The sequence below is a fragment of the Hyaena hyaena genome, unplaced genomic scaffold, assembly GCF_003009895.1.
Source record: "Hyaena hyaena isolate Hyena2069 unplaced genomic scaffold, ASM300989v1 scaffold_286, whole genome shotgun sequence".
Taxonomy (NCBI): Eukaryota; Metazoa; Chordata; class Mammalia; order Carnivora; family Hyaenidae; genus Hyaena; species Hyaena hyaena.
In genome coordinates this window covers 1,475,014-1,490,483 of record NW_024080918.1, presented here as the reverse complement: position 1 = coordinate 1,490,483, position 15,470 = coordinate 1,475,014, and the positions used below count along the sequence as shown (strand labels likewise).

The 15,470-nt window shown below is 40.2% G+C and overlaps 1 protein-coding gene across 1 annotated transcript in view; it reads right to left on the bottom strand.

The window, feature by feature from the left end:
* Positions 1-15,470, bottom strand: part of LOC120241661 (uricase) — a 31,437-nt gene that overhangs the window by 13,410 nt on the left and 2,557 nt on the right. The window contains exons 2-4 of the mRNA XM_039246945.1: positions 7,253-7,471; positions 4,403-4,519; positions 4,225-4,303 (exon numbers count right to left, since the gene is read on the bottom strand). Of these exons, the coding sequence (XP_039102876.1) occupies positions 4,225-4,303; positions 4,403-4,519; positions 7,253-7,471 (415 nt within the window). The remainder of the gene's footprint in view (positions 1-4,224; positions 4,304-4,402; positions 4,520-7,252; positions 7,472-15,470) is intronic.

Genomic DNA, 15,470 nt, shown 5'->3' with positions numbered 1-15,470 from the left:
CTACCCTGTAGATTTGTGGCTCTCTGCAGAAAGAAAAAGCTTTGGTCTTATTATGGTGACTAGTTTTTCCATTCTTTAGCAAAAGGTAACTAGAATTCAGGCTGATGATAGCTCCTGGTAATTCCTGGAAAGAACAATGGCGTGAAAAGTGGCTTGTATTCTTCTTACGATCAGCAGAGCCCTAAACTCTGGGCCCTGCTAAAATATTCTTGTGGAAGGCACCAGTGATCCATTTACCTAACTGCACACTTACTGTTCCACTTTCTTGTAATACAGACTTCTGAACCTTCCCATAGCAAAGACCGCTTGCCATTTACTAAATCTATTTCCTCTTCCTCCTAGGGACCTGGCTAGACTACATTTCCCAGCTTCCATTGCAGTTGGGCGTGGCTGTATGATTAGGTTCCTTCCTGGAGAAGTGTGCTGCTGTAGTCTCAGGCCTGGTGTTATGTTGGAGGGGGGCGGGGGGCGTCTCCTCCTTTGTTCCTCCAAGCTCTTTTCCTCTCCTGGTTGTCTGGTAAGAGGATCTACTCTCGAGGTGACCCCAAAAAGTAAGGATAAAAATGTAAGGTTGCATCAACCTGGGTTCCTGAATAACTTCTGGGAGCAGAACATTACCCCAACACACACACACACACACACACACACACACACACACACACTAAACTGGACGTTAACAAAAAGCAGTGAAGTTCTTGTACGGAGCCACTGGATAGGAGCCTGTGTGTTATGCATCCTGTTATCACAATAACTATCCCTGATTTCCTAATTTTTTTTTTCTTTTGCCTCCACAACACCACTCTCTCCAGTCTTCCTTCTATCTCTCTGACCTTTCTTCTAACTTTTTAGACTGCCAAATCCATAAACTGGGGAATTTCCCTTGGGTCCTGTCACTTTCTTCTTCTTGCTTCACATGTTCTTCTAGAATGGCTCCTTCTTGCCCACAGGTTCATCTGCCATCAGTCTGTTGATGGTTTGCAAATCTATTTTTATCTCTTATTCCCCCCAAATCACCAGATTCCCCCTGAACACTTTCTAATCATACGTGTTCTCCTCAGTCAACTTCCCCAAGTCCTTGACTTGGGGACAACTTCCTTCTCTCTGAGCTCCATACCTACTCAACCACTCAGACCCATTCAGTACCCTTCAGAAACGCCTCATATGATGCCCTCCTCCACCTGTGCAGTCAGTCTCTCCATCTCTACTTCTCACTGCCTTAGATCTGACTCCATCATTTCTCCATCTCCACAACAAGTTTCTAAATGTCTCTCTACTGCTTATTTCTGCAGCCAGATCACCATAACCTTTGTCAGATTTACTGAACAGTACACACACACACACACACACACACACTTGGGTCTCTCTTGCCGTCCTAAATATAACAATAGTAGCTATCATTTAAGGTGTGCCTCCTATGTGCCAGGTACTGTGCTAAAATGCTCTGTATTAATGTTTTTCTCTTTTAATTCTCTGGGCAGCTAAGGTGGACACTGTTATCCTCATCTTACAAATGAAAACCACTATGAGCATTAAGTAACTCACAGTCACAAAGTTATTAAGTAGTGGAGCTCAAATTCAAGTACAGTATAGTCTGATCCCAAACACATGGCTTTACTGCTGTGTAAAACTGCTTCCAAATCACACCAATCTTGTGAGTATGGTACAGGAGGCTCTTCAAATCCAGCCCAAAACAACCTCTTCATGTACATCTTGGCTCCTTACATTCTAAGAACTAGACCTTTGAACTTGCAAATGCTTCTCAAATGTTTTGCCCTTTCAACACTAAAATCACTTGCCCAGGATGGTGGTCAGCATAAGGCAGGTATCCAAAATATGTTAGTTTCCCTCTTCCTCTTCTTCATGGCTCCTACGCACATACATTCTGTTTCTTCTACCTGTAATTTTCTTTCCTCTTCTGTGCCCGGCACATTCTGAATCATTTTTTCAAAAGTCAGTTGAAATATTTCCTCCTCCCCTGTCAAGCCTTCTGGACTACCCTAGGAAAAGAGTTTTTTTGCACCTCTTTGCTTCCCTAGCATAACTTTGATGCCCTCATTGTGGTTTTTAGCCCCTTATATTGCAATGAATCTTTTGTAAGTCTATCCCTACTATTCACCTACTGCAAACTCACTAGGGCCAGGGAATGTCTTACTCACCTCTGAATTTACAGCCCTAGGATACATTAAAAGCCCTCAAAATCCAATTGTTGACTGAATAGTATTTCAACATGTTCTCATTCCCTTTAATTAGTTCTCCCAAAATAAAGATCTAGACCCTATCTAGAACTATTGTTTTACATACTTGACAGTTGAAAGAAGAATATGCTAAATGTTGTCAAATCACTTAAAAACGGTTTAGAGCTAGGCTAATCAGTATGGTAGTCTAGCTATGTGTCTCTTAAGCACTTGGAATACGGTAAATGTGAATTGAGATGTCCTATAAATATGAAATATGCATAAGATTTCAAACACTTAACTTTTTAAAAAAGAATGTGAAATACTACATTAGTAATTTATATTTATTATATACTTCAAGTGTATTGTAAGTATATCAGATTAAATAGAATATATTATTAAAAGTAATTTATTTTGCATTCCTAATGTGACTACTAGAAAATTTTTAAATTGCATATGTGGCTTGTATTATATTTCTGATGGACTATGCCAGCTTAGAGTTTATAATTTTACAAACATAGTGTGATTTGAGAAGGAAAACACAGACCTGGGGAGTTAGGAAAATTTTCTCTCTCTTTCTCCTCCAAAGTCACATTTGAAAAGAAGGAAGAAAGCAAGAAAGGAAGGAAAGTAAGTTTTATTTTAACTAACAAACAGCTCTATCATGAAGTCAATCTGTATGACTACACATTTGGGGGATTAAGAAATCATTATCTTTTCAACTTAACAACTAGTTATTCAGTCTCCTTTATATGACAAAAATTAGATAACTGTTAATCAAACACCAAGACGTCCCTGGGTGTGCCTAGAATTTAAGACAGATAGCAAAAAATATTAAATAACAGCTAATACACTAAAATTGTCTAAGGACTGGCTTTATCCAATAGAACTCAGAATGAAAAGGGACTTCGATTTTATTAGGTCTAATGTTTATGAGATGCTACCTCAAATTCTTACTGAAAAGAGCAAAAGAAGAAAGAGGAGATACAGAAAAGAAAAGGAATGGAAGAGAAGAGGAAAAGAGAGGAGAAGAAACAGAAGAATAATTGAAAAGGAAAAAAGTTCAGAGTCCACATTTTGAATTTATAACGATCACGAAAGTTCATTTTTTATTAGGATGGAGACCTTTCTACCACGTTTGGCTCCACAGTTCCTCTGGTCTAACTCGTAGCCAATTATTGTCCTGCTATGATCATCCTAACAAAGCTGTGGAAGACAAGCTTTGGGAATTTTGGTATTTGCTAAGTTTAATCCTCAGTACCAATAAGGTCCTTATCGTAAGCATGTTCCATAGTTAAGGTTTTTTAAAAAATTTTTAACGTTTGTGTATTTTTGACGGAGACATAGGCAGAGCATGAGTAGGGGAGGGGCAGAGAGAGAGGGAGACACAGAATCCAAAGCAGGCTCCAGGCTCTGAGCTGTCAGCACAGAGCCTGACTCAGGACTTGAACCATGAGATCATGACCTGAGCTCATGACCGGAGCTGAAGTCTGACACTCAACTGACTGAGCCCACCCATGTGCCCCTGTTCTCTGGTTAGGTTTTAAGTTTCTTAGTGAATAGAAAGAATTACATAATTGTCATTGCTATTTAAATGAGATTCATTCTATAGTGATTATAATAATATCAATAGTTTTATTATTATGAAACTAAAATGTCAGGGAAACTTGATTGTTATTTACTAGCTATTTCCTATAAAGGTTATGATAATTATTAGCATAGTACACAAAGTACTGGTCAGAATATTCAGAGATTTGGGGTTTTGTCAGCCCAGGCTTTTTTTTTTTTTTTCTCACCTCAGAATCAGATAATAAAAATGATCTGCCTCACTCAACTATTTCACTCAATTATTTCATTTTTATGTTTTTACGATAAAGGAGTAGATTGTTTTTAAATAACCTCCAGAGTCACAATGCTCATTCCCATCTCAGATTTAAATGCCTTCAAAATTCTCGACAGTTTTCCTCGATGTTAATAAACAGAATTGTTTAGAAGAAAACAATATTGAAATTGCTACTGTAGAATCGAAGCATGAAAAATATTTTCTTACCACTCCTCATCTGTTCCACCTCACAGAAGTGCGTTCCAGTGGGAGTGTGAATAAATGCGTGGACATGCTTAACTCCATTCTGAAAATTAGGAAAAACAGTTGTTTCCAGTAAAAGTTCAGCATAAGTAATAAAGCCAATTCCTTTAATCAAACTGAGAGCACAAATAACTGAGCAAACCTTTTCAAAACGCTTCCAAGGGACCTCTTCCACGTAGACTTGAGCTCGAATGACATGGTTAAAAGAAGAAAGGAAATGTTCACAGATGCTCATTGCAAAAGTTTCTATGCTTTTGATCTGTAAAAGGAAATAAAATGCTAGAGATCAGAAATAACCTTCTGCATTTTAAAATAATTTTTAAATATCCACAGAGTTCCCTTTCCTGTTCAAATCTTTTACAGAATCCGAGAAATGTACATTTTAAAAGAACCTTGAGAGATGAATTGATCCTTACCCTAATTTTTCATAAGGTCTCTTAAGTGTAGTTAATACATCACCATTATCAGATGAGACTACCTTGTTTTTAAAAGAAACCTGTTTTGCAGGAAGAAACATGTCAATCAATGGATGAGCACAAGAAAACTTGACATTTAGATTCTCCTTTCAGTGAGCTCAGTCATCACCCACGCCAACTACAATACTACGGTGTACTCCAAAACACTGCGGTGTCTTTATGAGTTTGGCAAATGGGCTTCCAAGTTTCCCAAGGGAAAACATTAACTTAAGACCGCTTCTGCTTCCTTGCTTTGCAAACAGACTTTCAATTGACCATCCCTCACTCTCCACCCTCATGAAGCAGCTCCCTACTTCCACACAAATTCTTCATAGTAATCTCTAGACAATGTGTTATGGTCTTAGCAAAGTCCACAGATGATTTATGGCTTGTCTGAGGTGGACTATTTGTACAGGTTTCCCAGGGCAGTTCTGTTTTATGCCTGTTGTCCCAGAATAATTATTTAGCATCTTATTTCACTCTCAGAAGTGTTCTAGTTTGGAAAACAAAAATACTAACTCAAAAAGATATATGTACCCCCGTGTTCATTGCAGCATTATTTGCAATAACCAAATATGGAAACAATTTAAGTGTCCTGTCAGTGAATAAATGGATAAAGGAAATGTAATATATATTGGTAATATATAATGGTCTATATATTTATTTATATGTATTATTTACACCATATTTATATGGTGTGTGTATGTATAGATACATGAAATGGAATATTATTCATCTAAAAAAGAGTGAATCTTGACATTTGTGGTAACACAGATCATAGATGAACCTCGACAGGATTATACTAAGAAATAAGTCAGGAAAAGACAAACACCATATGTTCTCACTTATATGTGGAATCTAAACAACACAAAAACAAACAAACAAGCAAACAAAATCAAGTTCATAGATAGAGAGAACAGATTGGTGGGTGCCAGGAGAGAGGGGATGGGCAAAGTGGGTGAAAGGGAATCAAAACATACAAACTTCCAGTAACAAAATTAGTAAGTCATGGGGATGTGATATACAACACAGCAAATACAGTTAATAATACTGTATTACATATTTGAAAGTTGCTAAGAGAGTAACTCTTACAAGTTCTAATGACAAGAAATAAAAATTTATTTCACCACATACACAAATATCAAACCATCATGTTATACACCTGAAATATAAGTTGTATGCCAATTATACCTCAATTTAAAAAAAAAAGAAAGAAGTGCCTTGTTTTGATAAGAAATTATATGGTCACTCTATTATAATGAATAAATTTGAATTGTCTTTAAGATCCAGGTCCACTCCTTCACTTTTCCTCATCTCTCACACAGTACGGGAAATACAAAAATCTGTGTTACCTAGCCCTCTTTTGTAATGCAGTACAGAAGCCTATTTTCAATTTATTTTTTTAAGAGAGCAATGCCTTTTTTTAGAGCCATGTTTATGCTTGCTGGGCCACTTTGAACAGCAAGAGAAAGGTTCAGAGTGGAGGTAGGCCTTGCAGAAATTACATTTCAATTAGTTTGTTCATTTCATGCATTCTGAGTGTGGGTTTCATGCAAAAGCATGAGAAAAGAAACTTTCTAGTCTACATTTCTTGTCTGTTTAGACTTATTTGCAAAAAGAAAAATCATCTTGAGTTTCCCAGAAATCTGCTGGTTGTCCAACACACCTTCCCTCACACTTAAAGAAACTAGAAGTTGAAGTGCTAAAATATCAGATACTATCAGCTCCAAGACCCTTTTAAAGAATACAGTTACCAACATATATGAATACTAATTGGTCATGCAGTTGAGAGAATTAGGAAGGCATTAAAAGTTGGACCAATATATTTCAAAATATATCTTGTACTCAAGATTTTCTTCTATAGTAACACCAGGAAGAGAAATGGTACTTTCTTTATAAATGAAAGTACCATTCTAAAAGGAAAAAAATAAATAAATAAGTAACAGGAATCAAAGAAATGCATGACCAAAAAATGTGTAAAATTCTATTCTGACTTCCTCCCAGGGCCTTGATTTTCCAATGATCCTAATTAAGAGAGAACATGTAAATTTGTCAGATAGGATTCTTTTCCTAAGAGATGTAGTAAGTTGAGAACCAAAAAAAGAGAAGTGAGATTAAGAGGGGGGGTGGGGGCTGGTGAGTTTTTCTGTAAGGCTGAGAATTTTAGTATAGAAAAAAAAATTTAGTGGCCTAAACGTAAAAATAGGGTTAAAAAGTAAAGGGAACTTGCAGTAAGCAAGTGATACACTCATATTATAGATCAGTGAAATTTGCATTAAGATAGGCATCATCTAGGGGCGCCTGGGTGGCTCAGTCGGTTGTGTCCTACTTTGGCTAGGGTCATGACCTTGTGGTTTGTGAGTTCCAGCCCCAAAATGGGCTTTGTGCTGACAACACCGAGCCTGCAGCCTGATTCAGATTCTGTGTCTCCCTCTCTCTCTGTTTCTCCCCTACTCGCACTCTGTCTCTCTCTCTCAAAAATAAAGATTAAAAAAATTAGAAAAGAAAGATAGGCAGCATCTAAGCATTATACATACCCCTTTAAATTTTGCCAAGACGTGAACTGTGTTCTTGATGGTGTCTGTGGGGATGATGTCTGAATTATCTCCATACAGATAATCTTTTTTGGAGCTCAGAGTAAGTTGCACTGAGGTTGCCACCTCTTTAATGCTGTGATATTTCCCATCTCGCTGAATATGGAGAACTTTTACCATATCCTTCCCATAGCCAGTTCGGACAAACTCCACCTCCTCATTCTGCAATGAAAATACAGTCATCACATTGAAGAAAGATACATGAAAGCAAAAAATCAACTTTAAGTTCTTCAAGCCTTGATTTAATTGCATAATTATGAAAGGTGAGAGTTAAGAGTATTCATGAAAGCAAGACCATATCCTACTTTTGAATAAAAATGGGAACATATATTTTAAAAACTTTTAAATGTTTATTTATATTTGCGAGAGGTAGAAAGAGCGTGAGTGGGGGAGGGGCAGGGAAAGAGGGAGACAGAGAATCTGAAGCAGGCTGCCTGCCGGCTCTGCCCTGTCAGCACAGAGCCGAGACGCAGGGCTCAAACTCACAAACCACAAGATCATGACCTGAGCTGAAGTCAGACACTTAACCCACTGAGCCACCCAGGTGTCCCCAAAATGGGAACTTTTATGGAGAAAAGAGAACTGCAAGAAATAGATGAAACTATATCAAACTAGCCTTAAGACAGACAGGTAGATGGCGTTCTTGATAACAATAAGTAATAATAATAATAACAGTATCTCCTGGACCAAACTATTTACTCTGTTTCATTTAACAATTGCTGACTTAATCCTTGTAACAGCTCTATGAACTAATATTATTCCCATTTTACAGAGGGAGAAACTGAGGTTCAGAGTTTAAGTGACTTGCTCTACTTCCCACAGCCAATAAAAGATAGAGCAAATAATTCATACTCAGATCTGTTGGCTCCGAATTTTATCCTCCTAACGGCTATGCAGACTGCCACTCTTTTACAAAAATGTTTGACTATGTAAACTGAAAATAATTATATCCTGTTTTTTATACAGAGTGATATACTGGAGAAAACGCCCTATGATCACTAAAAACAATTTGAAAATTGCTTCTCCTACTTGCTGCCGGGAAGAAAAGTAATTAGTGACAGGGTCCAGATTCCCTTCAGGAGTGCAGAGTCAGGCCATCTGGCTGCAGGAAAAGCTGTGCTTTTAGCAAACAGACACTTAATAAAAGCCTGGTGATTGACTCATTAGTGCCCTTATTTGGAGCTGGGGCTCTCTCGAGCAAATACATCCATTTCCACTGCTAGGATTCATAAGATTCATCCCTGGACTTTACTGGTGTTTGAAAGAATGGGCAAGAGGAGACAGAGGGACAGAGAAACCTGTTTTATTTAGCATCACAATTGAACATTAAAATGATAATGCCAGAAAGTGACAAAAATAAAAAGTAAATGAAAAACAACATGCAATGAGAGCCTGGGGAGGGTCACAAGGAAGGAACCTCGCCTGCTAATTGCACATAGTCTACCTAAAAATCTGTGTCCATAAAGCATCACCATATCGTCTGGGAGGAATGTAAAATACTAACCAACATCAGACATTATTGCTACATTGTTGTTCATCAAAATGGAAGGTATGGGAGGCTGTCTTAAACCTTGGTGATGGAGCATGCTGCTGATTTAAGGGACAGCTCTTGGAGAGGTCCCTCAAAATCCTCTGACCCAGTTTTGGAGGGACTCATCTTCTAGAAAAGGATCAGTGAGAAAACTCAAAGAGCAGGCTTAGAGGATCTCAATAAGAACCATGACACTGATGGGGAAACAGTCACTGCTTGTGGTTGCTGGGGCTTTGGAGCCAGATCAGGTCCAGATTCTATCTTGCCATCTATAGCTTTGTGGCTTGCAACAAACAATTTGTTGGCTCTGAGTCCTCAGTTTCCCCAGCTGTACAAACGGAGATAACCGCCCATACCTGTAAGAGTTGCTGGTGAAAGGCCTGACTCAGTTCCTAGTACCTACTGCTGCATGAGGTCCACCCCAGCAATAGTGGCCACAGCAGGCCTGGCTTGGGCACCGCAAGCAGCAGAGATAGCAGGTGGGGCATTGAGGAAAGGCATCGTTGTTCAGAGCAGAGAACACTGCTGGCAGCAGTCAGAGGAAGACTCTGACATGTCTTTTGAGGCACAAACGATTCCACCCGGGAGAGGAAGGCGCTTGGCTGACTCGGGGCCCCTGGATGGCATGAACAAGGGGCCAGAACCAAAGGTCTCTGAGGTCGTCCATCAGCCCCGGGACACATATGAATGTTACTTCTCGGTCCTATGCACTGCCATTAAATACACAAGCTATGGTAGCTCACTCCATGAAAGCAAGTGGTTCCTGCATGGTATGTAGAAAGATTCAGGGACACCTGGGTGGCTCAGTCATTTGAGCATCCGAGTTTGGATCAAGTTATGATCTCACGGTTTGTGAGTCTGAGCCCTACATGGGGCTCGCTGGTGTCTGTACAGAGCCTATTCGAATACTCTCTTCCCCTCCCCTGCTAGTGCTCGCTTCCTCTCTCCTTCTCCCTCTCTCTCTCTCTCTCTCTTTCCTCTCAAAAATAAATACACATTTTTTTTAAAAAAAAAAGAAAGATTCAGTGACAGCCACCCTTCAGATTCCTAACCTCGCTCTCATCTTGTCACAGCCTGTCTCGAACTCTGCTTCAGTTATCCCGGGCTGATTGTGTTTGCCCAGGCTCTGAAGGCTTTCTCTACCTGTAGGCTTTGAATATGCTATTCCTTCTTTCTTGAACACTCTTTCTCTTCCTTCTGCCCAACTACCTGCCCCTTTTGTCACCAGCCTAACTTCTAGTCATCCTTCAGGTCTCAGATGCCCCTTTCCCTGGGGAATCAGCCAGCCCTTCAAGGTCTGGTGCCCCTTCTATGTGTCTGGAAACACTGTTATTGCCTTATCACAGTCTTTATCATATTATATTGCAATTGCCTCGTCATGTGTCTGATTTGTTCAAAAATGGGAAATTATGAAAGCCGGAACAATTCTTAGTTGTCATGGCAACCTCAGTGCTCAGCACAGTGCCTAGAACATAAATAGGTGCTTAATAAATGCGTAGCGACTGAATAAATGGCGCACCACCACCTCCACCTCTTGTGTGGTGACACGGAATAGTTAATGAAAACACCCAAAAGGTTTCAATACAGCAATTGCCACTCAGCTCAAACCCCAATCAGGAAGTTCCTCTTCGAGGGAAAGCGGGGAAGGCGGTATCTGCAGTCTGATCACCGCGGCCTGGAGATCACAGGCACAGCCCACTGGAGAACAAAGGCCCAGGGAGGACAGCACTGAGTGTAAATAGAGTCAGTCGTGCGGCGCCAAGTGCTCACACTGCTAACAAGACAGAGCACACCGCACGGCGCAGGCATCCTGGAGTTCCTGCGTGACGCGTGCAGGAGAGGTCAGCACCCCTCAGCCAGCTCCTGACCAGAGCAAAGCTGGAGTCATCACATTTGCTAGCTATTAAGTCAGAAGAGAAAGGACATAACCATCTGATGATGGAGCAAAATAGAACAACGACAGAGTGGGACGCCCGGGAGCCTCTGGGCAGGACCTGACAGGACAGGTAACCATCCAGACCAGAAAAGAGGTTGTTCCCATCAATAGACTTCCCCCAGATCTGTAGTCAGAGAAATCAGAGGTAGGTGCCAGAACGCTGTCCTGTACAAAGCACAGTGCGGTGCGGAGATGCATGTGCCTGATAACTGGAGGGGCAGCAGGTGGCTGAGAAGGCAGGCTCTGGGCTCTGGAATCAGGCAGCACAGGTGTGAGCCTTTGTTCTGCCACCTGTTAGCTCTGTGCATGGAGGTGAATGTCTCCATCTATAAAATGGGAATAATAGTAGTGCCTACTGTCAGGATTGCTGTAAGGAGGAAAACAAAGCACTCAGAAAAGTGCCCGATAAATAGTAGGTGTTCAATAAATGTTAGCCATAATTATTATTGACAAATAATAACTAGATGTCAAATTTTGCATCAAATGGCTCTTCCAGTCACTGTTGGAGAGAAATCCCCAGGTTCCACACCAATCCAGAAAGACTGCTGCTATGACAGGTCCCTGCTGCCTTCATACTTCGGTTGTCCTTCTTAGGGCTTTGTGTGGCCTCCGGAAACAAAGTCACAAAAGGAAACTCAGTTTCCCAGAGTAAAACTCTGGGTAGAACATGAGAAGCAATACATCTCTACCAGGCTCTACCAAAGAAAAAAGTCCCTTTTCCTAGACATGTCTTGAAAGATAAGAGGATGGAAATCATTATTTACTTGCAATAAGGTTGGAGAGAACTCTCAGATGCTTCAAATTAATCTTATTTTTCACTTCTGTAATGAGCTAGTGAGCTTTCTTGTATTTGGAGGCCATAGTGAAAGTGCTACAGGATGAGAGGTTCTTAGTCTGGAGTCTGTTAACCTCTAGAAGGCCCAGCGGATAGGTTTGAGGCGGAAAAATATTAAGAAAGATTTTTTTAACTTTTTTTTGTGAGTTCAAATTTTATTCTTTTAAGTTTATTTTATTATTTATTTTGAGAGAAGGGGAGAGAGAGCAGATTGAGAGGGAGAGAATCCCAAGCAGGTTCTTCATTGTCAGCACTGAGCCCCACGGACCATGAGACCATGACCAGAGCCAAAATCAAGAATTGGACACTCTACCGACTGGACCACCCAGGTGCCCCATGTAAATTTAAATTTTAAAATGACTAGCATTTTCTCTTCAGTCTTTGAAGGGCTTCTGTAAGCCTTTTGTCTTCCCTCCATGTGAGAGAGAAATGTAGAAGTACTAGCTATTTAGGACTCATCACACAGGCATAAAAATCAACTCAGGTGCAATGTGCCCTGATGAAAGTACTGTGCATGGAGACAAGTCTCTCTTTCTGTCTTTGGAATGTGTTGGAGAAGTTCTTTCAATTCTGTGCCCAGGTTCTTCCTTGGTCTGACTATTTTCTTAGGCATTCACGAACAAAAAGATTTCAGAGAAAGATGCTGAACTAATAATATGAGAAAAAGAAACACTCATCTGAACAATTTTAATATCGCTTTGGTGGATCTTAACAATACATACGGATAAGAACAATAATGGTTAATCATAACCTTAGAAGCAGCTGGTATTTTTTTGGCTGCCTAGGATCTACCAAATGTCAGATGGGAAAATATTGATATCTAGTAGAAAATGTCATGTTGCTTTAAGCTGTAGAATGGCCTACTTTTGCTATCGAGGGGGTATATGCCCTGACTTATGTTCAAAGTGTGACTCTAAAAGGATTTGTCAAGCAGATGCTTCAAAAACAGTGTAACAAGTCATATGCATAATTACAGTAGAAAGAAGTTGACCTGTTACCTAATGAAGAATCCATTTACAGGTGCTTAGTTATTTTCAAACTTCCGCCTATTACAAAGGAAGAGAAACTCATCACTAAATGTCAGAGGCAATGCGAATTTTCTTGCCAGTCTCTCCAAGCACCAATGGCCTTAGGGTTGGGAACTGGAACAAGGCCTTAAGGAGCCTCTCCAATTGGGGGCAGGAAATTCCCAGAACAAAGAATTGATGGAGACTTCCGAGAATGCAGTGGGAAGAAAAATTTTACTGAAATGCATACATTGAAAGGTATCTCTTTCCAAAATTGTAAGTCTTGAAAATAAAAACAACCATTTAGTGAGGGTTTCATATATGTCAGGAACTTAGCATATATGATTCCCTCTAGTCCTTTATAAGAACTCTGTGGGGGCGCCTGGGTGGCTTAGTCGGTTGAGCGTCTGACTTTCGCTTAGGTCATGATCTCGCGGTTCGTGGGTTCGAGCCCCGCGTCGGGCTCTGTGCTGACTGCCAGCTCGGAGCCTGGAGCCTGTTTCGGAGTCTGTGACTCCCTCTCTCTCTGACCCTCCCCTGCTCACACTGTCTCTCTCTCTCTCTCTCTCCTAGAAATAAATAAAATATAAAAAAAAAAAAAAAAAAAGAACTCTGTGAAGTGGGCATTTTGATCCAAGTTTGACCATGGGAGATACAAGGGTTAGGTATCCTGCTGAGGTCACACAGTTACTAGGTGACAGAGGCAGGAGGCAAGAGCCCTGTCCATTTGTCTCCAAATGACATGCTCTTTCCCACTACAGGCAGCATCCCTATACCACCTTGATGGTTAGCCCACTCTTTAGAGAAAGAAAGGTAACATTCTGATCCCAATGGAAGGAGGGAAATGGCCATGTTATTGCAGAAACTTGAATTTTTATGCCATTTTTAAAATTCCACTCACTGGAAGCTACATTATCTTATCTACGCCGCCCCCCCCCCCCCGCCCACACACACACAAAACTTGCCATTTAAGAGGAAGAATCCCTATCTTAAAACTAAGTCAGGGATGCTAAGTGAGCTGCCCAAAGTTACACAGCTAACAGTCACGCTGGTACAGTAGAAAGAGCCCTTCTGAGACTGAAGAGCCTTATTCTGCTTACTCTGTACCAGGCTGAACTTACCCAATAACCAGAGGTACACTCTGCCCCAAACATCACTTTTTCAAGAACTTCAGTCATTTGTTAAGATTGCAGGGGAATACTCAGCTGAGACGACTCCGTTGGTACGGCAAGGCTGTTTGCATTGGAAAGTGCGGGAAGAATGAAAGGCTGACTGCCCTTTGGGGCAGAATAAAAATTCAGCTTTGTTTCTTCAATAACAAGACACTACCTTTGAGTCAAACACTGACTTTTGTCTGGGAAAGGATTACACAAACATGAGCGATATAGGTTTATTTGTGGTCATTAAAACCACATAGCCGAAGGACCGTTTTTAGTCCGTCTGCAAAGAAAAGAAATAACTTGTCACAGAAGAAAAGGAAACAAGGTGGGAATAACGAGCATTTAATAAGCATTAATCATGTGCCAGAGGTTGTGCACATAGCATCTCACTGAATCCTGAAAGTACGCTATGAAAGTATAGATTGTGAGCCTCACCTTTAGAAAAGGAAATTGATACTGTTGAGATTCAGTAGTTTGGTCATAACTATGTGGCGTTTAAGAGGTAGGGCCAGGCATGGAACCCAGGTCTGCCAGATTATTTTCACTATATCCAGCTGCCTCCTTGACGAAACATTATAATAACGTTCTTTAAAATGAGATTTTACCTACATACTCATTTTTATTAGTCTGATTACATTTAATTCATTCTAAATTCCACAGAACCCCAAATAGAAATCTCTGAAATCTTTTTCATTCAATCCATTCATTCCTCTGTATTTATTCAGCACCTTCTAGGTGATAGGCACCATGGTAAGTGCTAGAGATACAATAGCAAACCAGTCTGGCATTGTTTTTGCCCTGATAGGGATTATACACTAGAACAAAGTTTTTCAATAAAGAATCTAAAAGTTGGTATTTTAGGCTTTGTGGGCCATATGATCTCTGTTGCAACTGCTCAGCTCTGCCATTATAGCAGAAATATTTATACATCATACATCAGTGAATGGGTGTCACCATGTTCCAATAAAACTTTCTAGAAACAGGCAATGGGCCAGATTTGGCTGATAGCAGTTTGCTAACCCTTGCTCTTGAGAGGAAGACTTAGAAAAGTAGCCAAGTGAGGCACCTGGGTGTCTTAGTCAGTTGAGCATTCGACTTTAGCTCAGGTCATGATCTCATCGTCTGTGGGTTCAAGCCCCGCATCGGGCTCTGTGCTGACAGCTCAGAGCCTGGAGCCTGCTTCAGATTCTGTGTCTCCCTCTCTCTCTGCCCCTCCCTCACTCACTATCTCTCTTTCTCAAAATAGAATAAAGACATAAAATTTTTTAAAAAGAAAAGAAAAGTAGCTAAGTAATTAGAACACATTGTGATAATTACTCTAATTGAAAAAATACAGCAAACTCTGGGATACCTCAACCAGATTGAGAGAGATCAAAGATAAGTTTCCATGAGAGGTTGGCATCCATAGAGCTATGGATGATGAGTAGGAATTAATAAAATAAAAGTTTCTGACCGTATTCTTTTAATTCTACTTCTAGCTTCCTTTAACAACGTTTTTCATGAACAATTCTTTGTTTTACAAATGCCTAAGTCCTGTTGGTCTCATCGAGTTTCATCAAAATAATTCAAGTCCCCTCCCCTTCCTCTTGCCACAAGAGTATCAATTTTTTTCCTTCAGTTTTTCACATTCTAGATTTTACACAGTGCATCAACAGTCTTGTAAAAGTTTGAGCATTAAGTTAAACAGATAGA